Source organism: Syngnathoides biaculeatus, chromosome 6 (assembly GCF_019802595.1).
Source record: "Syngnathoides biaculeatus isolate LvHL_M chromosome 6, ASM1980259v1, whole genome shotgun sequence".
Taxonomy (NCBI): Eukaryota; Metazoa; Chordata; class Actinopteri; order Syngnathiformes; family Syngnathidae; genus Syngnathoides; species Syngnathoides biaculeatus.
Window position 1 is genome coordinate 23,054,064 of NC_084645.1, and position 15,186 is coordinate 23,069,249.

The 15,186-nt window shown below is 46.1% G+C and overlaps 2 protein-coding genes and 1 pseudogene across 2 annotated transcripts in view; 1 reads left to right on the forward strand and 2 right to left on the reverse strand.

Annotated features, from left to right (window-relative positions):
- Positions 1-9,474, reverse strand: part of fkbp16 (FKBP prolyl isomerase 16) — an 84,715-nt gene extending 75,241 nt beyond the window's left edge. The window contains exon 1 of the mRNA XM_061821497.1: positions 8,394-9,474. The gene's annotated coding sequence lies outside the window, so the exon portion shown is untranslated. The remainder of the gene's footprint in view (positions 1-8,393) is intronic.
- LOC133501669 (RNA polymerase II elongation factor ELL2) overlaps positions 1-15,186 on the forward strand; it is a 42,137-nt gene that overhangs the window by 21,777 nt on the left and 5,174 nt on the right. The window contains exons 3-11 of the mRNA XM_061821496.1: positions 2,304-2,425; positions 3,269-3,423; positions 6,550-6,791; positions 7,254-7,378; positions 10,945-11,062; positions 12,390-12,822; positions 13,033-13,087; positions 13,773-13,944; positions 14,063-14,107. Coding sequence (XP_061677480.1) covers positions 2,304-2,425; positions 3,269-3,423; positions 6,550-6,791; positions 7,254-7,378; positions 10,945-11,062; positions 12,390-12,822; positions 13,033-13,087; positions 13,773-13,944; positions 14,063-14,107 — 1,467 coding nt within the window. The remainder of the gene's footprint in view (positions 1-2,303; positions 2,426-3,268; positions 3,424-6,549; positions 6,792-7,253; positions 7,379-10,944; positions 11,063-12,389; positions 12,823-13,032; positions 13,088-13,772; positions 13,945-14,062; positions 14,108-15,186) is intronic.
- Positions 3,941-4,059, reverse strand: LOC133502790 (5S ribosomal RNA; annotated as a pseudogene).

Here is a 15,186-nt window from a genome sequence, read left to right on the forward strand (position 1 = left end):
TGAGTCACAATTTTTAAGAAGCATATCTTTCATCAAAAAAAAAAAAAAAAAAACAGTCACTCATTGATATTTTGGGTGTGCAAAACAAAAAAAAGATTAAATAGTGCCAGAGTCACTTCAGTTTGCCAAGGTAACACACGCTTGAGGACATTTCGTGTTGAAAGCTGTGACATTCAACCATTTAATTGTTCAGAGTCCAGCAGAGTTCTTACGTAACTTTGTTGAGATTATATAACTGACCATCTAACATGTAAGTAGGCTATATCCCACCGTGATAAAAATGTCACCCGGCGGAACAGCAAACAGAACATTCGCAACCAATGCAAACAGACATTTGGAAACGCTTTCAGTCGGACACCAAATACTGTAAAACCGTGATTTGTAACCTCCCCCTTGTTGTGTTTGGAGTCGCGTTCATGTGCGGAAGGGAAACAAAACCCCTTGAACGAAAACGCTTCCGTTTGTACGGCCAGTCGGGGTGCATTAGGGGGTTAAACTTGTGATCGGGAAAGGAAATCAAACCGGCTTTCTCCTTCATTGCTTGAATGACATATGGCTACGAAGCTTGAGAGGGACGCTGGGAATAAAACGGCGGTGGGGGGGGCGCGACCTCTAAACTGTCTGACCTGAGTGACATTGATTAGAATTAGAATGTGAAGTGTGCACGGTGGCTTATAGATGGATGGGGCGGGGGGCGGGGGGGGGGGGGTTTGAAATAGTAACGGTTGCGGGTGGGGGAGGCTCGTACCCGAAAGACGGCGACGCGGTGGCACTATTGCGGTGCTAAAAGCTCCTGCGTGTCGTCTTTTTTTTGTTGTTGTTGCTTTTGGATTTCTGCAACTTGTTGCTTCTAATCGTGGTCAAGGCGGCCGCTGAATCTGCCTGAAAGCACCGCGTATGTCCCGAGGACAAGGCCAGTCTCCTGCTCCTGCGCACTCGGATGCTTTAACGGCTCGTAATTAGCCCGAATCCCTAAGCGGACGTACGCGGGGGCCCCTCCTGCTTTACCGCTCTGTGAACGTCCAGACAGAAATAGGTCAGAATCAAACGGTCAGCTGCGTGTCTCGAGTGTTCCGTGGCCTTGCTTTTTGCGTTCTTGTTTTTTTTTGTGTTGACATGGGTGGGCCTTGCTGGCGAAAAGCGGCGGCTGATGGGGGCAGGGTGAATGGCATGCGTTAGGTTTCAGAAGAGGAGGGGGAGGACGAGGAAGAGGAGTGGGGGAAGGCTGGAGAGGAGCTGCTCATTGGCTCGCCACTTGCAAAAAAAAAAAAAAAATGCTTATGGCTTTGCTGCATGACTGGCCATTTGTGACAGCCATAGTCCGGGCCTGCCACATCTGCCAGGGGCACTGAGCCCCTGAGCCAGTCAGCTTATAATCAATCACTTACGACTGATAGCTACGCAGGCGGCTTGACATTTGTTTTCCTTGAGTCCAACAGTTCAAAAACGCCCGTGCTGCTTTCGCCCTCAGGTGGTTTTGGCTGTGACATCAAATGTACTAAGGAGATGAGACAGGGAGGCGGTGAGGTTGCTGGAGCAAGACAAGAGCGCTCCGTTGCTGGCCGTCAGTTAGCGCAAATCCACACTTGCGTATAAAAGATGGATGATAATTATTGGGTGCCTGTAGAATCGAGGGCATTCTATCAACAAATAACGCTCCACTTTGAGGGCAAAAGACAGCTCCGGGCGGCGGAGCCTTGTAAAGAACATATTACCTGTTCGGTAATGACTTTCCAAGTTGAACTTTCCTTTTAGTGGAAGTAGGTTTTGGGGTCACTTTATGTAACGCGTCCCTGACAGAGATAGCCTTCGCCGTGCCGGCTTTTTGTCGCCATAGTAACACGAAAAGTCCAAGATAAATGAGGAGGTCGCACAAGTCAAAATAAAATTAAATAAAATAAAATCCGCCATTGTTATGTTTTGCCTTTCAGACGGGCTCCTCCCATAAATGGCAACGGGTCACCATCTTTGACCTGGTACGAGGATTACAGATGATTTCGGCTCCGTGACAAATAAATAAACAGCAGCAGCTAACGAGTCTGAAGTAGCAAAATGAATTAGCCGAGTTAATCCAGTGTTTTTTCCGCACTCAAACGACTTTGAATCAGAGCAGGCTACATCTGGGATTGCTCAAGCACGCCTATTTCAAAACCAACCGGCGATGCCAGCAGACGCTCGAGTCGTGTTGAAGCACACTAAAGGAAACAGCGTCAAACCTTTACACGTAGAAACCAACGGGAAAACTAGCCCGATACGTGAAGGCTAGATTTGAATGTAATTGTACACCTTGCGCTCTTTTACAGTATATTAAGATCCCGACTTCAGACTCTCCAGATGGATTCAGAGTCTTCTCCTTCTACCTGTCCAGCGACAGCAAAGACAAACCTCAGTCCAGCTTCGACTGCGTTCATCAGTTTGTTTCCGGGTAAGCGACCGCAGTGCGAAGTGGTCTCGCCGGCTCTTTCCAAACACAGGCCAGGCACAAACGAGACTCATTTATGCACGTCCGTGCTCCGACAAGAATCCGGTCAAAGGAGTATTTAGTATTCCTAACGATGTTCACGGTGTTAACAGCGCACACAAAGTTTACCGGGTTCAAGATAAAATGTCGAGATGTACCTCTAAAGTCGAACATGTTTTCGTTAATATTATTACTCTTTGACCTCAGATTTGTAGGTTGATGACATTCTTAAAGGCCATAAATGTGTGAAAATAAGGCAACCACTGGAATATAAATACTTGGTTAACTAGTAACCAAAGCAGCTAGGTAGTCAGTGGCTAGCTTGCTAGCGGCCGATGTTAGCAGCCAACTCATGATGATCGTTTGACCCCGGTCTGCAGCATGCATTTAAATTCGCAAGACTGATTCTTTCCACGAAATATGTCAAAGAACAAATCCATTAAGGTCTTCGGAATGCAACTGCGCCTCGAGCTTAGACCTTAAAGATGTCATCATTATTAATAGTGCATATCGTTCTGTAATGCCTTATGTAACTACAGCTAGTCAAAAGGTCAAAGATATGATTCTCTGGTTTTGGATTAATTAATGTAAATTCAATTACGTACAATTGCCAATGAATACCTGAAAGAGACAGTTGTGTTGTGATACCAAAGACCTCGAAACTAATCACCGACGCGCATCTAAGTGCACTAAACTAACGTTTGGCAAAGAACCAGTCAAAGAAGCGTTTGCGGTGTTGCCGACGTGATTAATGGCCGGCGCTCCGCTGGAGAGGTTTGACGCCTATTTGTCATTGTTCCACGAAAGAGAGGGCAAGGATCAGCTGGAGGGCCAGGGGAGTATCCAGGACAAGATCACGGTTTGCGCCACGGATGACTCCTACCAGGCCACGCGGGAGCGCATGTCCCAGGTGGAGAAGGACATCTGGAGCCGCTCGGCTATCGAGATAAAACCAGGGCCAAGTAAGTGTTGTGTTCTTCCGGCCCTTGAGATTCGGACTAAGGTACACGATATCGGCAAAAGTATTTGCTCACCTGCCTTGACTCGCGTATGAATGATAAGTGGCACCCCATTCGTAATGACATATTGTGACAGTGTGGATGAAAAAGGGATAATAATAGTGGAGTTCTGCAGTTCTTCATGCCTTTTTGTCGGATTGTTGCTTGAATTTTTGACCAGTCTGCTCTGGGACCCGATATGCCCGCCAACGCTCTTTAACAGGGGTCGGGAACCTTTTCGAGAACCGTAAAGGCCAAGTATTTAAAAAAATGTAATTTCAAAAGAGCCATAGAATATTTTTAAAAACCAAGTACAGGTGTATTTGCGCATTTATGTAAGACCAACACTTGTAGAGTACAATCTTTCTTCTTTTCCTTTCGGCTTGTCCTGTCATCTTAGACGAACGCATATTTGTTTGGCACAGTTTTACGCCGGATGCCCTTCCTGACGCAACCCCATCTGCATTTAGCCAGGGAGAGAAGCTTACAGCAGCCGGTATTCCAAAGCGGTCTCCCATCCAAGTACAAACCAGGACCAAACCCGCTTAGCTTCCGAGATCTGACGAGATCGGGCGTTCTCAGGGAAGCATGGCCGTCAGCTTTTTTAGCACAATAAGTCTCCGAATTATTTTAAATAACATTGTTCCACTGTTGCTCACCAATGATGACAAAAGTACTTCTGACCATTAATGTGACAGCTAGCGCTGCACGGTTTTGCTGATGGCTTTGGAGTTCATGACATCGTCAGATTAAGCTTCACGCAGGCGTTGAGACTTCCATCCGCTCGGCTTGAACGTAATTCAATTTGGTTTGCCATCGCGCCGGTAGATTGGTGAACGGTTCTCGCCGACAATTATTTGTTTCATTATCTCGTCTTTATGCGAAGTTGGCAAAATGTTTATTGGCAACATCGAGTACGAATACTTTGGCATACTCCCCATCTGTGATACACAGCTGATCCCTCTATCTCCATTCTTGTTGAAAACTTCGGTACTGCTCATATTTTTTTCTTTGAGCAATCTTTGTCAAAAGCGTTTCCATAATTAGTTGTTCCGACACGATCGGCGTTAGACCCTTCTCCACCTCTGGACATCGACTACCGCGCAAAAACTACGGAAACCCCACTAGGCCAAACTGTCTGCGTCATTTTCGTTGCCTCTCCCACGCCTAATTACGGCAACCCCGCTAGGACAAACCTTCTCTGCCCGACAGAGATCACATGTACAGTATGTCGTTATGAGTACTCCGCGAGCCATACGCAACCACCAAAAGAGCCAGGTATGGCTCGCGGGCCATAGGTTCCCGACCCCTGCTCTATAACATGGTTTGGTTTATCTGCTACCAAGTCTCATACTGATCAGGATCGCCTAAAACTTATAATTTTCAAGTGGTGAACAACTCAGAACTCGGAAGTATCTTCTTAAGAAGAAGCTGTAATTAACTGGAGAGAATTGTAACCGAGTTGTTAGTTGAAAGGCGTAATATATAATAAACGAACACATGCTGTGTGGAGCGTGCCTATGGCACAATGTCGGATAATTGCATTACAAGCAATCTGTCGGAACATTCGCCCGTGAATTAAATATCATGCTTTTATGACGAAGGAGTGAGAGATCAGAGTCGGCGCATCAAACGTCCTTACAAACGGATCATTGCATGAGTTCTTTTGCGGTAACACGCCCAGTTGTTTGGTGGCGACTCGCTTCTTTTTAAAAAGGGGGAGTATTTGGTCGTCGTTAAAATGTCAGAAATAACCGATGATCGCTTGCAAAGATGTTATCTCAACAACGGAGCATGCTCACGGTGTTTACTAAACATTATGCTAGCACTAACCAGGAATTTGGGAGGAAAATATGTGCAGACACCGGTTTGGTTGGTTTGATACCGCTTAGCCTGTCCTGGATCTCCACTGATGTGTCACCATTATGCTATTTATACATCTATGTAAACTCGAGATCGAAAGGCTTAAGTTAGAAACCAGAACAGACTTTTTTTTTTTTTTTTTTTTTCATTGGATCCATAAACAGCTGCAGAAGTTGGCCAGTTGCTAAGGGTCGCTTTTGAAATATCTTGGCCATTGCTATTTTTCACATTTAACCCCCGCTGAGCCATCAAATACCTTCCCGTAATGCGAGGTGAGCTACGTCTGCGTTCGGATCTTAAATCCCCTCTTCAAGCTGCGTTATATTCACATACAGTACTTTATCATCTCTCAAATGTGGCAATGCTGTTTTTGTTGTCTTTTGTCAAGAAAAAGTTTTATATTGGTTGCATGACCATGCTGTCAAATATAACCGCTAGTGACGATTTTTGCCAATCAAATAGAAATGAATAGAATGAAATAGAAACATTTCAGCTCGCAAGAACTCGAGAAAACACATTCCAGGTTTCTACGCCTGGTGAGCCGTTTTACTAGTATATAAAAAAAGAAAGAAGTCAATTTAAGACCATTCCCATGTAGCCCTCGTCGGTCGAGACTGCCAAGTTGAGAATGCAGGGGAAGCGAATGCATTTCTCATGCCCGCGTCAAACCACAACCTTGCAGTCCCTCGGAATGTACCGTTCTGGCTTCGACCTATAGCAACCTCCAAAGTATGGCTTAAAGTTGTAATGAGATTATGGACTGTAGATATCTATAAGCAGCGCCTGGCCAGGTCCAGCTGAATTAGCGGTGCGACAGGCAACAAGAAAGCGCCGCTGTTTGCTCCTTGCTTTAACTTTCCGCGCTCCGATATTTACCCAGCAGCGGGCTAACGCTTGCGCCGTTGTAGCAGGACTTGGTTCACTGCATTCTTGTACTTAAGATGCTTTTTCGGAACGTGCTTCATAGAATGCACCAGAGCGTGTTGCATAATCACTTGCCTGCAAACGCATAGACTGAATTGTCAGTCATGCTGAAGGCTTTCGTAAAACTGGACACAGAACTATTGCTGGGTCAGTCAACAGATCGGCTGCTAGCTTACCACGGTTTGCGTTTTGTCTATAGCCATCAATAAACATCTGCAGATTTGTTCTGTAATAAATCTGTCACTGACACAGCAGTCTTAAATTTCACTGACTTGACTTCCTGCACCTTTGTTTTGATCTTAGGTAAGTGTGTTAAGGTCCAGAGGAAGCAGGGTCTGGTTTCAGGTTCCGATAGCAACAACAAGCACTCCCCCACTAATAAGAGGACCCTAGTTCCCGGCCCTGTGGCACACCGACCCTTGAGGGACCGCGTCATCCATCTCTTGGCCTTAAAACCCTACAAGAAACCCGAGCTGCTGTTGTGGTTGGAGAGAGAACGGGCCAGTCCAAAGGACAAGACTGACCTGACCTTAGTGCTGGATGAGGTGAGACAAAACGCCAAACTCAAAAAGTTCAAGATAAGATTAACGTGTTGGTACAAGCACGTCATAAAGATAGATTCATCCACACACAGATGTCCGAATAAGAAAACCGTGCCGTCGAGGTGACTATTTTGGGATTTTTTTTTTTTTTTACTGCTTTAGAGTGTTTTTGTCACACTGCAATCATCGCACAGAAAACGGTATCTCTACCTCTCTACATCTCGGGGAAAGATTGTTTTTTTTCCACAGATGAGAGGAGAGGGTGTCCTCAGCTGGGTTCTAATTACTTCCAGGAATGAAATTGCGGGTAGATTTTGTTTTTGCGAGATTGTTTAGCATCAAAATAAGGCAGTCGGGCACGGTTCGTGTCGCTTTCTCGACATTCTGAGAACGGTGCATCATGCCGCTTTATTCATGCAGTGAACGAAGTATTGTTGCGTTTTTTTTTTTTTTTTGTTTTTGCAGGTTGGGAAGCTGAACCTTAAAGACAACAGCTATTCTCTCAAGGACGAGCTCTATAGACACGTCCAAAGGGATTGGCCTGGTTATCTGGAGGAGGAGAAGCAACTCATTCACAGGCTTCTAATCAGGTGGGTTTTTCTGGGTGCAATTTTTGGGGACTCCGTGTACCCTTTGCCTCCATCCAGGGACTCAGCAATGTGTTACTTATCGCTGTTAAGCAACTTTTGGGCAAGGGAGGTTTCATGTTAATAAGATACAGTCGGGGGAAAAAAAATAAACGGGCTAATATAGAGCAGCCTTTACCAAACATTTGTCTTTATTTACTTATTCACTAGCAGCTGTTTTCAAAGGGAGAGTCCTCCATACTGGCAGCCGCTTGAAAGGATTTGGACGTTGCATACTGTGACAATACAAGCAGTAAAACTACCCAAAGAAAGAATACTCTGCGAATTTCACAGCACCCCCTCTAGCTTTTTCAATAATTGAGTAAATCAGCAGTGGAAACTAGGTTGGATTAATCACCACTTTCTGACCAAAAAGTGTGGAAAAATTTGCTTTTTTGCGAGACTCGGACGCTAATATTTTTTCCTGGTTTTGTGACACTTGAAACTATAAAACAACAAAAAACAATACCAACAAAACACATTTTGAAGGCAAAACAATATATTTACTATCTGTATCTGCAAGCAAGAAACACCCCGGGTTGAACCTCTAATCCTCACAAGGGTCATGGGAGGCCTGGAGCCTATCCCAGCTATCATCGGGCAGCAGGCACGGTACACGCCGAACTCGTTGGCACCCAGTCGCTGGGAACCACTCACAATTACACCTTGGGGCAATTTGGAGTCTTCAATTAACGAATGTTTTTGGGATGTGGGAAGAAACCGGAGTGCCCAGAGAAAAGTCACACAGGCACGGGAAGAACATGCAAATATGCACACAGGCGGGGCCTGGATTTCAACTCAGAACTGTGAGGCCAATGCCCTAACCAGATTCGCTACCGTGCTGCAGTTTGCTTTTCAAATTATCAACAATTGATTATTTGACTCTAAATATTCAAAAATTAGAATAATGGAGCCTGAAGGCGGGTTGGACTATAGCTAGGTTTCCCCCTTAGCCGCGGTCAAGTTGACGGAATCTCACCTCTGCTGGCTGCAACCAAGGTGTGTTGCCATTGAATCATGTCATTATCCAAGCTACTTATCCTCAAAAGGGTTGCGGGAAAGCTGGAGAATATGCCAGCTAGCTTCGGGCGAAAGGCGGACTGAACTGGTCGCCAGTCAGTCCCAGGGCAAATATCAACACCATCACTGAGCGGGAATCGATCCCACGCGGGCGTGTGTAACCACTACACCATCAGTGACTACAAATTTTGAATCCATGAAGTAATTATGAGGAAACTGTCCCCAAACTTTTATACAGTGTAGGCACGATCCTACTTTATGTAGTTCAGTTGATTCATGTCCTCCCCGGGGTAGAACCAATTTGGCACCAGAACTGAAAATGTTTACTTGGAACGTTTCGGTATGTGTTTTAGATGACCACTTAAGGCACCGTACCATTACAGTCAGTTCCGAGCTGGAAAACAAACGGGATAATGATCGCAGGCAAAGGTTACGGGGTAAAAAAAAAAAAAAAAAAAAAAAAAGACATTTTTCAACTCTCGCCTCCGAGTCCTGTTTGACTTTTGCAGATGTTATTGCAGATGAAAAAGAGCAAAAGGACGGACGTGTTTTGGCAGCGATGGCGTTGCGACAGAAAGGCCGCTAAACGACTGCAGAAGGGTGCTGTGATCGCGCGGAAACGGGGAGCATCGAAATGACTCCGCCTCTGCGCTGATGAATCTCTTAATGGACGCATCAAAGCGGGGGAAAATATCCCTTGTACTTTGCTGCCAAATGGTATTAGCATGGAAGGCTCGGGCTCGTGAGGCTGAGCTTTATAGGGTACACTTTCTTCCCTTTACGCGGCTGCCAGTAAACACACAGGCCATGTGCTTCCAAAGTGTTTTGGCTAATTGCCTGCCCCCACCCCCCCTCCTCCTTGTTAGCAACTCATGCTAAGCGCAGAAAAGAAAACAACACAGTACGACTGCTATAGTTAAATTGCACTCCAATAGCAATGATGCAAAAACAGGAGGCGCCGTGTGATTCTGGCACAGTGGGTTCTCAATCAGGATTCATCGTGTTCAGATCATTTTTGGAACATCGCTCAGAACAACACCACAATTACTGTAAGTGGAGGAGTGACTTGTTGCTGGCGGCATTGTTTTTTTTTTTTTTTTGCGCGGAAGGAACTGTAGGAAGCAGATTAAAAGGAGCCGACGGTTCGTTCCTGCAGGGGTTCTAACATCTGCCGCCATTGTTCTGCTCGGTGGAGCGCGTTCGGGGTATGCGGTCGCGTCTTGTCGATGGTATCGGCCGAGAACCAAAACAAAACAAGCATAGAAATGAAATTCTGTGCCAGTCATTCTTGTGCTACTTCTGTCAATGTAGCGCTGAAGCGATCAAATATTTTTAGGATCAATAATCCTGCAGATCATCCCACTGATTATTAGAGTTATCACATGTAAATTAATTACACAGCAATACAGATAAAAAAAAAGAATATACCATAATTCTTGGCCGACAGTGCACCTGGTTAAAAGCCTCGGTACACGGAAAGAGTTTAATGCTAGCGCAGCGCTAGTGTTAGCGCGGGGGTAGCGTTAGCATTAAACTCTCTGTGAACCAAGGCTTATAACCAAGTGCGCTAATGCCAAGCTAACGCTAGCCCCACGCTAACGCCAAGATAACGCTAAAGCTAGCGCTAGCGCCACGCTAACGCCGCATCACCGCATAAACCGCAGGGTTGAAAGTGTGTGAAAAAAAGTCACGGCTTGTAGGCTGGAGGTTACAGTACAAAAAAATGCAGGTGTTATTTTTATCTCCATGGCGTCGCCGTCCTTAAGTTCCATCTTGGTAGCTACGTAACGTTTTGTTGATGATTTGTGAGCCGTATCGTAATAAAAATAAGTGAACGTGCCTCAAGCAAGGCTTACACAAATGTTCTTTCCTGTCCTGAGGAGCAATGACCATAAGTACGTTTTTTCCCCCCTCTATTTTCTTCATAATAACACAGTCGGCGCGGTCCACTCGTGTCGTCATCCCCACGGTGACGAGTGTATTCAGTCGCATTTGAGTTGACGAGGTAAAAGTCCAATGATAGTAAAAAAAAAAAAAAACGGCAAGCGGTGGTATCGGAATACCGAATTTTATTGCCGTAGTCTGACATAGTGCAATCGTGAAAGAGCAAATTTGTCTTGTCGTCTGTGACGCGTCATCTTTTGTTTTTGACTTTATTGTCCGTGAGATATTTACAATACTACGTCAAAAGAAATGAAAACAACTATGTAAAAATAAACTAGCTTTTGGATTCAGATATAGTGTGCATGATAGAAATGCGGAGTAAATGTCTTTCTCTGATGAATTATGACATCAAAACCGATCAGCCGATCGTCGAAAAAATGCCAATTATCGTCCGATCCGACCAAGTAAAATCTGTTTTTCAGTACGAATGATCAGCATTTGTCCGCGTTGCTCACCGTCGCCATCTTCGTGACCATATTCCGCATCTTCCCGTTTGACATTGCAGCCCGTTGAACCGGTCGTGACTGGCCGAATGACAGCAACTGTGTTGTTCATCTTGTCTTCAGGAAGCTTCAACCGCTCCACGGCAGTAACCAGCTGAAAAGTCCCCAAGCCCAGCAGTCATTCCACAAAACGGCCGCGGATTCTCCCTCCCAGCTCAGTCCTGCAAAGACGCTTTCTGTGGTCATTGTTCGCCTTGAATATTATGGGTTTTCCCTCTCTCGCTCTCAGATAATAAAAGAAATAGGGAAGGGAATTTCCTCTGTTGCAAGCACAATAGCACATGGACTCAACCGCTACTTTAAGTAAAACAACGACAAATTAAATGAGGACTGTGAGACTTTTTTGTAATTGCACATTTGTAAAAAAATGTTAACTTTATGATTGGTTTTGGGCTGCACGGTGTATCAGCTGGTAAAGCGTTGGCCTCACAGTTCTGAGGTCCCGGGATCAATCCCGGACCCCGCCAGGGTGGAGTTTGCATGTTCTCCTCGTGCCTGTGTGGCTTTTCTCCGGGCACTCCGGTTTCCTCCCACATCCCAAAGACACGCAGCGTTAATTGGACACTCTAAATTGCCCCAAGGTTTGTCTGTATGTGCCCTGTGATTGGTTTGCCACCAGTTCTGGGTGTACCCTTTCTCCTGCCTGTTGACAGCAGGGATAGGCTCCAGGACTCCTGCGACCCACGTGAGGATAAGCGGGAAAGAAAATGGATGGATATACTGGTTTAAGCACCTTGTGGAGTGACGCTTCCCTGCGATTGCTGGCAACCAGTTCAAGGTGCGCCCCGCCTCCTGCCCGATGACAGCTGGGATAGGTTCCAGGACTCCTGTGACCCTCGTGAGGATAAGCGGCAAAGAAAATGGATGATTGGATGTCTGGTTTTGTTTTTTGCATGAAGCAAGTAAACCTAACTGAACCCCGAAAGCAGGTCTTAGCCAAAGTGTATTCGTCCACATCACTTCATGGCACCTTTGTGAGTTCCCAATTTCCCTCCGAAAATGTTAAGATTTTCGATAGAACTTCATCCATCCATTTTCTTAGCCGCTTATCCTGACAAGGGTTGTGGGGAGTGCCGGGGCAAATCCAACTGTCAACGGGCAGGAGGCGGGGTACACCCTGAACTGGTTGCCAGCCAATCGCAGGGCACATGGAGACACACAACAGCCGCACTCACAATCACACCTTGGGGCAATTTAGAGTGTCCAATTCATGTTGCAGTTTTTTTGGGATGTGGGAGGAAACCCACGCAGGCACGGGGAGAACACGCTAACTCCACACAGGCAGGCCCCGGACTGAACCCGGGACTTCAGAACTTTCCAGGTGATCCACCGTGCCGCCCTAGAACTTCCCATTTATCGGATTAAGTCGAGTTTACGCTGTTAGAAATGTGCAAAGGTACCACACTCAAATGTGAGATTCTGATGAGGCGCTTGAGAGTGAGATCATCTCACGTATGTTATGTTCCATTTTGTCGATAGTATCTCAACGGCGCTGTTCTTTCCCGCAGAAACGCCCCCTGCCTTTGGACCCATCCGGCTGCCAAACCCCCAAAAAACAAAGACTAATAGACCACTGCTTGCCGCGCCAGTCGCCGTCCCAGGGGGACTTCGGCGGCAACGGGGCACAAAGCGTCTCCGGCAGCCCGCGCGACAGAACCAACAATCACCTCCAAGCGTGCCCCAACGGTCTGCACTCGCCGCACAAAACGGGCGGGTCGGCGACCACCCCCAAGGCCGAGCGGACCGAGCCGGCTCCCGAGGCCCCGACCCCCAAGTCCCCGCGCGTCGACGCGTTGTCGGTTTGCGCCGACCAACAACTCCCCAACGGTCAGCATAAAAAGAAGAAGTCCAAAAGGCACAAAGAGAAGGAACGGGAGCGCTTAAAACCGGAGTGGATGGAGACCAGCCCGGACTCGAAGAAGAACCAAGAAAATCTCAAAGGTAAAAAAAAAGCCGACTGAGTTGATGATTGACTGCGGAACAGCTGGGTGACCCGCGGTCCAGCGAGTCCGCCGGTCGCCGTCGACTCCTCCTCGCCGTTCCCTCAATCAGAAGCCGCGATAAAATGATTCTATCTGACTTTTTATACGACAGCCGCCTTATCGCATTTGCATTGGGCCCGATTGCCTCAACCGTGCGCTTTCTTCTTAGGTGAGAAAACACCCGTCAGGCGAACCGCAAAAGAAGACCTGCCGGACTATTTATTGTGAGTTTTCAACACTTGGCTTATTCCATTCCCCCAAATTCATGCATCATCTTGAAAAATGATATCGCTGTTTCCGCACGAGTTGTCACTAAAATCCACGGGTGTCAAACTCAAGGCCCGGGGGCCAGATCCGGCCCGCCGCACGATTTTATGCGGCCAAATCAGCAGCGTCGATTCACATGATTCTTGTAAATTGTCGCGTATCATAAATGGTAAAGTTGAGATATTACGAGCATTTTTGTGTTACCAAACATGAATAGTTGGGGAAAAAAAAACATTACTCCTGATTCCCGATTCCAAAACCAGTTCATTAATCGATGATGTAAATATGACGTGACGATTCAATATTTTTTGGTTTCACAGTCCTAACAACCCTCTGAGGGAACGCGGAACTACAATGTGACCTGTGAGAAAAATGAGTTTGACACCCCTGGTATAATCTGTAACTAGTTTTAGGCTCGCCTTCAAAACATCCACGTAAAATGAAAAAAATTGAAAAATAAAATGGAAAACAAAAAGGAGGTGGGGACATATCGACAAATCTTCCCAGAAAATAGGTTTGAAATCAAATGATCCTGTCTTGGGTTTCTCCATCTGTTCAACTCATCACCAATGAACGACCGCTTTACTCCGCTATCCTAGTGCGCCACCTACTGGACAATAATAGTTTTGCCCCCCCCCCCAGAAAATACAGCTCAATTACTGCGGCGGAACAACGCGAGCGGTACAAAGACGACTTCTGTTCCGAGTACGACGAATACAGAGCGCTCCACGACCGCATCGGGGCCATCACTGAGATGTTTGTTCAGTTGGGTTCGAAGATCAACACGCTGTCCCCGGGGACGCAAGAGTACAAGGTACTGCCTCGGCCCACCCACCGGCCCGATCCGGCCCCCTGGCTCCAGTACTCGGGACAGCGCGAAGCTGGTAACAATTTCTCCATTTTTTTTTTTTTTTTTTTTTTATGTTTTGCAGCTCATGGAGGAGCAAATACTACAAAAGTACCGCAAGTATAAAAAGGTACGGCTAACGACTATTACTAAAAATTCTGTCATTCCACTTATTTGGGTTTGACGCTTTCAAAAATGGGCACCAGGGGGCGCTGTTGCCGAACATTACAAACCGCATCAACGTAAACGAATTTCAATTGAATATAAACAGCGTTTGAACTTAATGTGACATGGGGGGGGGGGGGGAGAAATTATCCATGGGTACTTATCAGGGAATTTAATTATTCAAAGTAGGTGATGTTCCAACAAGGTTTTTTTTTTTTTTTTTTTAAAAGGTTTAGGAGGAGCTATTTGGCTAAATCTATTTCTTTAACAGTGAGGCGAATATTTGACAATTACAATAGATGATCCATTCTCTGCGCTGCTTATCCTCACAAGGGTCGCGGGGAGTGTTGGAGGATGCAGGATGCGGGCTACACCCCGAACTGCCAATCGCAGGGCACATGGAGACAAACAACCAATCGCACTCACAATCACACCTACGGGCAATTTCGAGTGTCCAATTAATCTTGCACGTTTTTGGGATGTGGCAGGAAACCCACCCACGCAGGCGCGGGGAGAACGTGCAAACTGCACACAGGCGGGTCCGGGATTGAACCCGGGACCTCAGAACTGTGAGGCCAAAGCTTCAACAGCTGAACCACCGTGCCGCCCAATACATTTTTTTGTGATTTTTTTTTTTTTTTTAATAGGATGGGAGAATCTCTGTGTTCAGACTAGAGTGCATCAACGCTAAATGGACACGTCCTCTTCTGGTTGCAGCCACGTAGCGAAGTCATCATTCATCAAGTCCCTTACATAACATAATTCTTCATTATTAATATACCGAATAATTCAAGTTCTTGTCTAGCCTTCTATTTTTCAAATTTCCACTTGTTTTCCCCCATTAAATTCCCATGAAAGGAAAACATTTACAACACTGCCGTGATTATAAATTATAAATCATTTTGAAACATTTTCTTCACTGATGTGCACTATACTATAATCTGTACAATTGAATTTAAAATTTATAAATGTAAGTGGGCGGCACGGTGACCCAGCTGTAAACTGTTGGCCTCACAGTTCGAAGGTCCCGGGTTCGAGTTTGGA